This window comes from Haliotis rufescens, unplaced genomic scaffold (assembly GCF_023055435.1).
Source record: "Haliotis rufescens isolate VD_foot unplaced genomic scaffold, xgHalRufe1.0.p SCAF_16, whole genome shotgun sequence".
Classification (NCBI taxonomy): Eukaryota; Metazoa; Mollusca; class Gastropoda; order Lepetellida; family Haliotidae; genus Haliotis; species Haliotis rufescens.
Genome location: NW_025963846.1, coordinates 5,895,939 through 5,906,370, shown reverse-complemented (window position 1 = coordinate 5,906,370; position 10,432 = coordinate 5,895,939). Strand labels below are relative to the sequence as shown.

The window sequence follows — 10,432 nt, the reverse complement described above, 5'->3', positions numbered from 1 at the left end:
TACACCGGACTACTTGTATTTTCTAAGTACCATGTCGCATACAGCAAAATGTTATTTTGACACAGAGCCCATTTCCACCATAGGCACTGTACATCGTGAGTGGCATATTTACAGAAGAGTTCCTGGGATCGGACCATTCGTTTTTCGTTTTTCACTCTGTTTCAGATTAGCATTCCCACCAGGCCTAATTCACCTAGTTTCAGTTTAACATTCCCCACAAGACCAAGTTTTAAGAGAACATTCCAAAAAAACCTAATTCACCCAGTGTCAGGTGAACATTCGCACAAGGCCTAATTTGCCCAGTTTCAGGTGACAATTCGCACAAGGCCTAATTCACCCAGTTGCAGGTGAACATTCGCACAAGGCCTAATTCATCCAGTTTCAGGCAAATATTCGCATATGGCCTAATTTGCCCAGTTTCAGGCGAACATTCGCACAAGGCCTAATTCACCCAGTTTCAGGCCGCACAAGGCCTTATTCGCCCAGTTTCAGGTGAACATTCGCACAAAACTTTATTCGCCTAGTTTCAGGTGCACATTCGCACAAAGTCTATTCACCCAGTTTCAGTTTCGCACAGAGCCTTATTCACCCAAATTCAGGTGAACATTTGCACAAGGCCTTATTCACCCAGTTGCAGGTGAACATTCGCACAAGGCCTTATTCACCCAGTTTCAGGTGAACATTCGCACAAGGCCTTATTCACCCAGTTGCAGGTGAACATTCGCACAAGGCCTTATTCACCCAGTTGCAGGTGAACATTCGCACAAGGCCTTATTCACCCAGTTTCAGGTGAACATTCCAACATTGTCCAGTTAGCTGAGTTTTAGGAGGCTGACGGGGAACAATTCACCTAGTTTATCTTCTCAAGATCGGGGTCTAATCACATTTGATTCAGTCGGGCCATTCAGCCGGGCCATTCAGCCGGGTCAAAGTGTCACGACAGTGGTCTTCTCCGTCGTAGTGATGGTCTTTACTGGACAAAACCAGGTCACAATATCCTTTAATCACAATCACTATGACCATTATTCATATCACTCATTTATTATCTTTTGATACATTGTATTACAAACATAACAATGCAAAACCATTCACACTGAAATCAAAAAGCATTCGGTTTATGACTATCACCAGTCCACAACGCTATCTCAGAGCAAGTATGGGAGTTTACTAACTAACTATTGTATTGTGGAACGGGACCAAGTTCATTAACCAAGCGCTCCAATTACCCTATTCCAAGATTTAACAGGCAACAAGAGATGGTATCTCTAACCAGATTCCAGTGGTATTTCGACCTGCGTTTTTCGTAAGTGGTGATTAAGTGGGTTTGCTTAACCCTGCTTTGAGTGAGTGAGTGAGTGAGTGAATTGGGTTTAACGCCGCTTTTAACAGTATTCCAGTTATATCGCGGCGTGTCAGCTTAATGTGGGAGGAAAGACCGAAGTGATGCAGGTCTCAGACGTTTACCACTTCGGTGAAACCCACGAGCACGGGTATGGTGCTGACAAACCTAGAAAGATAATCGGGGCGAACCGGGATTCGAACCCACAATCATAGGTTTCTGGCGTGCCCAAGGGACGCAACTCTGCACAGCGAATTGCGGTCCCTTAGACGACTGGGCCACCCGTGCCCCCCTGACCCTGCTTTGAAGCGCATGCCGGTTGCATTACGACGGACGGAATTGGGCGAAAAGCCCGAAGTGAGGCTGGTAGCAGACGTTTATCACGGGTATGGTGCTGATAAATCAAGAATCATAATCAGGGAGAACTTTGGATTCGAATCCACGGTAATCGGCTTCTGGTGCGCCTAAGGGACGTAACTATGTACAGCGAATGACGGCGCGATAGACAAACATTTTTCGTGAGTACTAATCATTAATATGTATTTAATTTCATGCACAAGAAAAGAACATTGCGTACTGGAGAACAAGAATTATAATATTATGGGTCTTTTAATTCTTTTACACATATTGACATAGTGAAGACAGTTAATTACTATAACATAATGGCGCACAGTGGGGGTTGCAATTGGCTCCCAGGCACTAATGCCCGGCACATGAAGCGACCAGATGGATCGTGTTACCAGGCTCAGTCACATGGTTGATATTGGGTCATCGCATCCTGGCGGAATGGGACGTTGCTGACGTCTGGCTATTTAAAGAGCCGCCGTCATAAAGCTTGAATATTGAAGAGGTTGGCGTTAAACAGGAAGCAGAGAAAACAACGGTCAGACAAGATGATAGTGCCCTTACTAACACAACACATACCAAAATATGAAATTTCGTTCAATTAATAAAACAATTCTTTTATGTCGGCATGTGGGCTCTATGTGCGATGAAAGCCAAAGTGATGCAGAACGTTTACAACTTTGGTTAAAAATATATAATCAGGGCGAATCTGGATTAACACGTGCAACCATGGAATTCTATCACACCTTATAAGGAACGCAACTCTTCACAGTCAATGCGACATCTGACTATTTTAAGACTTTTCCTCTATGGGCGGTGGGTCAACGTGCCCCTATAAAATGAGACAAATATAGCAGGCTGTATATTATATATAATGTTATTTCGTTGATATAATCAAACATCAATAATAAGAGTTCTCAGTCATTTATCCCTTTACTACGAGTAATTATGCTGACTTTACGCCCCTTCTTGCAATATTCCAGCACAATCACGGCGGGGACACTAGACATTGGCTTCACACACGTGGCAAATACATTAAGGACTATGCTACCAATCCATCCAGTATAATCCATATCGTAAGCGTGAGAAAGATGGACATCTTGTGGTAGATATTTAAGGTAAATACAAGTAACAAAACTGAATACTGTTTTACTGCATTAACTTTTGTTGACATCCTCAAGGGACTAATGACGTCATCACATCCTTCCGCCTTACTAGCCACCAAGAATGATGATGTCCTCAATCTTAGGACCGTTGATGTCCTCAGCCCCAGGACTGATGATGTCCCCCTTCCCTTTCTGTCTTCATCCAAATGGACTGATGACGTCCTCCGACCAAGGTGCTGATGGCTCCCCTCATCACTCAAGAACGTATGTTCTCCTTCAATCACACTTGATGGTGGCTTTCTTCCTTGGGCTTCTGACAAACGAAGACGGGCACGTGTGAGTGATGTACGATGTAGTCGCTGACGCTGCCGAGTATCGCCCTACTCACCTTGCCCAGTCCGCGCGTGCCCGTGACGACGTAATCAACCTCTTCCTCCTCCGCAGCCTTCACCAGGGACGATCCAGGTTTACCAGTCAAACGCAAAATACGACCCGGCACCTACACATATAACACAAGTCAATATCAAAGAGTCAACGTGTACCATGTATACCTCCTGCAAGCCAACATCGTTACCTTATGTATAGGATATTAATCATTATTGACGTCATTTTGAACTTTCTTGTATTTATATTCCAGTACCTCCTGGTACTCTTGTACTCACTCACTCATTTGGAAATACAGCCAGAGAGTACCAGATGTATTGAAGCTCATCTCAGAAGATACTGATGGAATCTTCAGAAGTGAGTGAGTGAGTTTGGTTTTACGCCACTTTTAGCAATATTCCAGCAATATCACGGCGGGGGACACCAGAAATGGGCTTCACACATTGTACCCATGTCGGGATTCGAACCCGGGTCTTCGGCGTGAAGGGCGAACGCTTGAACCACTAGGCTACCCAACCGCCCTCTTCAGAAGTGAAACCTAGTCTTATGTACTCTTACAGCTAAAATGGATAGAATTATCATTAAACCGCCCGCATGTTATCAGACATGAGCGGGACACTGAAACTTGATAATGCCCTCATATTGCTTGACGACGGGTCATTATCACGCCCGTTGTTAGGTGACGTCATATTGATGTTCCATAGTGACGTCATCTGGTTTGTTCTGTGACCTTTCCTTATTTGTAAAAGTGGGTCAGTGACATTCGTTGTGCGTTGATTGCAGTAAATGTTTCAAAACCGATTTTGTTTATTTTTATTCGATACCAAATTCTATCCATTGTAGCTACAATAACGGTAACGCTATTTTTCAGGGCATTATCATTTGCAGAAGCCCTCGGTCTTTTCAACTGCGCTCCTTCGTCGGGCAGTTAATGGAAGACCTCGGGCTTCTGCAAATGATAATGCCCTGAAAAATAGCGTTACCCTTATAATATTCTATTTGTTTTAACACAACACTAATGTATGATTCTAATAACCAATACAAATATACAACAGCATCAATACATAATGATATGATGTGTCAGAAATGTACCACATGTAGGGGCTGTTGTAAGTAGGAAAAGTTATCCTAGTACAAGGGGCATTAATATTTCAATGGGCTCGCAGAGTGGTAGGCAAAATTTGAAATTCAATCGATTTCAAACACTCTATTTGAAGTTTGATATTTCAAGAATGAATCCTTTCTTTATTGTAATGAAGGATGTTTCAATAATTGACAAGAGAAGACATTGGCGTGACCACTAAATTGTAATCGGCGGTCATTTAGAAATTTAGAAATTTTGAAAATGAAATTAATACAGGGACATGTTCTGGGATTATACCATTATGTTCAAGTGTTTTCATTGCTAGCGGACGGACATATGAACGGACAGAGGGGCGACGAAAGATAGCCCATGACATACGCTCACCTTGACATCATGACCTTCGTTTCCTAATACCAGTGTCACACACGCACGCACGCACGCACGCACGCACGCACGCACGCACATAGAGTCATAATCTGGTTAATTTTAATACAGTCTGAGAACTGATCTCACCCCAGTTTTCGTCAGCCTCTCCCGGAGTTTATCGATGATGATTTCCATTTTCACAGCCTCTTCTCGCAAGATCTCGGCAATTAGGGAAGCATCGCCACTGATACCAGCTGCAGAGAAGATGGGGAGTATCGCCTAGTTATACACTAGAGTGTTCATCAATCATCTAGCCGCGGAAATGAACACATACTGTCATTCCGCCATCTAATTACAAATTGAAATCAGTCCTAATTATATAGACTTGTTCCATTTGACCGTGGACGGTGATAACGTGGTCTTGTTTAAGCGTTCGCAAACCTGTTTGAGGTCTCCCGACGCGCCACTGCTAGAATATAGCTGAAATTGACGAAAACTCTCACCTACAAAATTGACTGGCTCTATAATCATATTTGTGTTATGATTGGGACTTCCACAGGATCAATGTCGGACCCATAAGGTTGCTACTCACGTGTGTGGTAGATGGCGCTGTAGTCGGGACAATGCGCCACCACTACGTTATTCCCTTTCCGGTGGAGCCTGTCCATGTACCCTGCAGAATACTTCAAGGATAAGACATCTGAAGGTGTTACTAGGTAGACATTAAACATATACCCACAAAGCCGAAGTGAGAATTCAATACGTAATGGTGAGGTGAGGTGAAATGGGGTTTAACGTCGCGTCCAAGATCATTGCACTTATATAGCGACGTGCATGTACGTGTGTGTGTTTGGGTGGCTGCTTGTACTAGTCCGGACTGATGCCGATTTATAGTGCTAGCTCACTGAGATACCATGCCGCAGTTTAACATGAATACCACACTCAGACACAGTATACTGACTCCGAGCCGACCAGTCCTTGTTTTAGCCCCTTAATGCCGAGCGCCAGACAGGGTAACAACAAGTACCATCTTTTAACGTCTTTTGGTGTGACGCGGTCGGGGATCGAACCCCGGACCTTCCGCTCTCCGGGCGGACGCTCTACCACTAGACCACGGAGGCGGTCCAATACGTAATGATACAATAAAGTGAAAGCGTTAACTAAACCCAACTCATAGACGCACATGTGACCCTCAATCGGGAAGGGGCGGTCGGGTAGCCTAGTGGTTAAAGCTTTCGCTCGTCACGCCGAAGACCCGGGTTCGATTCCCGACATGGGTACAATGTGTGAAGCCCATTGCTGGTGTCCCCCGCCGTGATAGTGCTGGAATATTGCTAAAAGCGGCGTAAAATCAAACTCACTCACACTCACTCAATCGGGAAGAGTGGATGGGTGTGTTTAACACCGATTTGAACAGTACTTCAGTTATGCCATGGCGTGACAGCTATATGTGGGAGAAGAAACCAACATGATGCAGGGGGTGGCGGTAATCACTTTAGTGCATCCCCCGAGCAGATATAGAGATGACTCCATGCTGAGACAGAGCCTAGGTTCTGATCATGACCGCCTAGCTCAGAGTACTCCACCCTCGTAGGCCCAAATGACTCCCCGCGCTCCAATCACTCCCCTTACTATTCCAATGTGTATAAATATATAACCTTTTTGGCGTTTGCGGTTTGTGGGGTATGTGTGTTGCTTGTTTTTCATAATTCATATTCATTCATATTTCAGGTGTGAAGTATTAATTGTGAAGTATCGTCAGAGGTATTATACTATGATATATTTTTTCAACATTTTTTCTATATAACTCTTATTTTCTTTCTGCTACCCAGTCTCACAGGAGAAAAAACACAAGACTGTAAAAGATACTTTATAAGTGAGTGAGTTATTGGAACGCCGCTTTTAACAGTATTCCGGTTATAGCGCGGCATGTCAGCTTAAATGTGGGAGGAAATCCCGAAGTGATGCAGGTCTCAGACGTTTGCAACTTTTATAAAAATCCACGAGCACCGGTATGGTGCTGACAAGCCTAAACAGGTAATCGGAACGAACCGGGATTCGAACCCACAATCAAAGGTTTCTGGCGTGCCCAAGGGACGTAACTCTGCACAGCGTATTGCAGCGTCTTGGACACTTTCCCCCTGATACTTTATGACTTATACTTTTCCCCCTGATACTTTATGACTTATACTTTTCCCCCTGATACTTTTCATGCTTAAACACTAAGTCTTGTTATTGCTCCCACAATATACTCAAGCTGGTCAGTGTGTATAAATAATATAACAGATAAGGTTAGAGAATCTTTGACAAGTTTCAAGTGAAGCCACATTGCTTTCTCAAGGGACAGGACATTAGACTCAAGTTAGTATTTAAATACTCTTCTTATTTCAAATAAACTTTGCAAAACATAAGTGTTATTTGTGCTTAATTGACTATGTACAATTGACTACTGATTTCGATCTACAAAATAAATCAGGAAATTTGGGAATTACAATACATTTAAAATAAAAAGGAAAAACTGTTTTTAAGGAATTGTTCGTCTTGGGATTATTTTATTAGTAACATGAATACTTTTGACAAGACGACATATGAAACTGTTAGACTATCTTGAAAATCAGCAGAAGATCGAAACTACAGGCGGAACTAGGTGTTGATTTTACATATATATGTGATGCAAAGAACATACACCATTCAATTGTAATATCCTGAATAAAACTAATAAATGAACTTCAACATTTTGTTGCTTGTCAACAGACGTTTACCTGTGAGAACGTTGCAACAATAGTTTTAGACATGGATGTGACGTTACGCCAACGGTTGGCGGGAAATTGAATCTGGATTCTCGCAAATATTTTCACCATCATTAAGGGTATACATACCTTGACAGGAGTACGTGTTAAATTGATCGCAACGATTGACCGTTGACGAACGTTATATTGATGATATAGGTTGATCATTTAACTGACGGAATCGATACATCTACCAGTATTCTGAACATATAAGAAGTGACAGGTGCCACAGACAATGTGGCAGTAAGAGTGTCACAGTCAACAGTAACAGAATCCTGCAAGTGAGTGAGTGAGTTGGGTTTAACGCCGCTTTTAACAGCATTACAGTTATATCGCGCCGTGTCAGCTTAATGTGGGAGGAAAGCCCGAAGTGATGCAGGTCTCAGACGTTTACCACATCGGCGAAACCCACGAGCACGGGTATGGTGCTGACAAACCTAGAAACAAAATCGGGATTGAACCCACAATCATAGGTTTCAGGCGTGCCCAAGGGGCACAACTCTGCACAGCGAATCGCGGCGCCTCAGACGACTGGGCCACCCGTGCCCCCTCCGGCAGCCAAGTGTGTATATTGCGCTCGTGCGCTATTTATGGATCATTCTTGCATAGCGCCCACTTTTCACAACTGCGTTCCAAATGGCTTTCTATCACTTGCAATCTGTATATATTCCGCATTTTATCGACTCGTTAGAGTCAGAGCTATTCAACAAGAATGATGCATCAATAAACTATTGACATATTCGATCAGATTCCCAGAGCGGTGTAGATTCCGACCCACGTTTGTCATTAGGCACTCTTCGTGTATGTCAGCAACGTTTACTCTTGCACTTGCACACGGACTGATATGATATAACTTGACACTCGTCCGTTATGTGTGGTTGACATTGTACAACCATCCAGCGATGGAAATGTACGCGATGCTGGAGGCGACGTTTCTCGCCTAACACGTTCTGCAAGGGCGAACCATGTATATCTCAGTTTTTCAGCTCTACATACGAGCACCTTACATACCGGAATTGCCGCAGCTATGTGCTATGATGTTACACTTTACATACTCCACTAAGAGTACAGAATATACATGTAGATATATATACTGCCTCACCATAGCCGGAATGTTTAAATGAATCACAAAACAGAAAATATCTGATGACAATGAAATGACAAGCCCGCTACCCGTGTCGTTTGTATATGTATGGTCCGACCGAACATCTCTCCCTGCGAGTCAAATGCGGCGGTGTCTCTCCATGAATGTTATAATTCAGGGGGCTACTATGCACGTGTAATGTATACAAAAATATAAAGTATACTTAGTTCTTAACATGTATGACTAAATAATGCAATTGTTCAGGAACGGTGGGTACAGAAGTTACAATGTATTTAGTAGGCTATTACGCATGTTATCCAAGTTGTTTACATTGTTGACACTGTTTACATATATCACGGGTAGCTACGCGTCGAGGAGGCTTATGCAATGGTAGCGTGAATATAAATAGGGCCGATAGTGAACACACGGAGTGTGCAGCAGGGCATAAGGTTCAAAGGACACAAGCATTATTTAGTCAGACGTTGATATAAATCAGAATTGCACCAGAAGAACAACGACAAGAAGTTATCAATCTAAACGCGGACGATGGAGATATGATTGCTATAAGGAAACCGCCCACCTGTCATTGTGAATGCACCTGGCGCAGGCAAGATACAATGCAGGTATCCTGTCAGTGACGCTGTACTGTTATACAGGCAAGTGTGCAGCACATAGTGGTCGCTTATTTACCTACTGCAGTCGAGTACTTACAGTCAAATGCATAGTTGGAGTGGTCGCTGCCATCCATGGCTATCAGAACTTTGCTGCAGTGCTCGGTCGACATTTTCCGACGTGTCACGTGTGAGTCGATGGGGTCAACCTTCGGTGGGTCCATGTGGGACAGGTCAAGGTCAAGATCTATCATAAAAATTTTGACTAGGTAGTTTGTTTAATCAGATGAAAGGAGTGGAATTAAATTGAAGTAACTTATATTATGTCTGTCGAAGGACAATACTAGCGTTTCATGTGTCAGGATTTATAATCAGTGTATATAAGTATACATATATATATATATACATATATATATATATACATATATATATATATATATATATATATATATATATATATATATATATATATATATACTCCCTTATGTTACAGACCCATGACAAGTGAGTGAGCATGGTTTTACGCCGCTTTCAGCAATATTCCAACAATATTGCAGCGGAGGACACCAGAAATGGGCTTCACACATTGTGCCCATGTGGGGAATCGAACCCGGGTTTTCAGCGTGAAAAGCGAACGCTTTTACCACCAGGCTACCCGACCACCCCAAAACCGTGAAGATCCGGCCTCCCATTCTTGCCGTAAAAGGCGACTATGCATATCGTAAGAGGCAACTAAAGTGATCGGGTGGTCAGGCTCGCTGACTTGGTTGATGCATGCCATCGTATCCCAATTGCGTGGATCGATGCTCATTATGTCAATTATTTACAGATTATTTACAGACCGCCGTCATAAAGCTGGAGTATTGTTGAGTGTGGCGTTAAACAACAAACAGAACCCAAAACATAAGCTGAAAAAATTCTTTTTTAAAAAAAACCCAAGAACTGTTAGCCTGATTTTTGCACAGCGACCGAGCTGTGCATGTTGATCTATAACAGAGCCTTGTGACACCTGGCCGTAGAAGTAATGCCTCATTCTGTCCCACTTCTGGTATGTATGGTTGCGATTATTTCAGTTTTTTAAAACCTAAATTGTGTTGACCCAAATAACACACCATTTCACAATAGAATACCTCGTTATGATATTTACGTAAATGTTTGTATATTATTGCATATGTGAATTAAAGGTAAATGGCCCATATCGTATTCCATATCCATTGATATAACCAATGTGCGACCGGGCTGAATGGCCGAGAACTATTTGGAAACTATTAATGGTTTAGGAAATGGTTTAGGAATATTTTATGTCCGTTTCAGTTGATAATCT

The 10,432-nt window shown here is 42.8% G+C and overlaps 1 protein-coding gene across 1 annotated transcript; it reads right to left on the bottom strand.

Moving 5' to 3' along the window:
• Positions 1-1,514: 1,514 nt before the first annotated feature.
• LOC124120700 (universal stress protein in QAH/OAS sulfhydrylase 3'region-like) lies at positions 1,515-9,340 on the bottom strand. The gene is made up of 4 exons (XM_046483578.2): positions 9,209-9,340; positions 5,217-5,297; positions 4,772-4,878; positions 1,515-3,289 (listed from the first exon to the last, which is right to left on the bottom strand). The coding sequence occupies exons 1-4, from the start codon at positions 9,330-9,332 to the stop codon at positions 3,071-3,073; spliced, it is 531 nt and encodes a 176-aa protein (XP_046339534.2). The 5' UTR covers positions 9,333-9,340; the 3' UTR covers positions 1,515-3,070.
• Between the last annotated feature and the right edge of the window lie 1,092 nt (positions 9,341-10,432).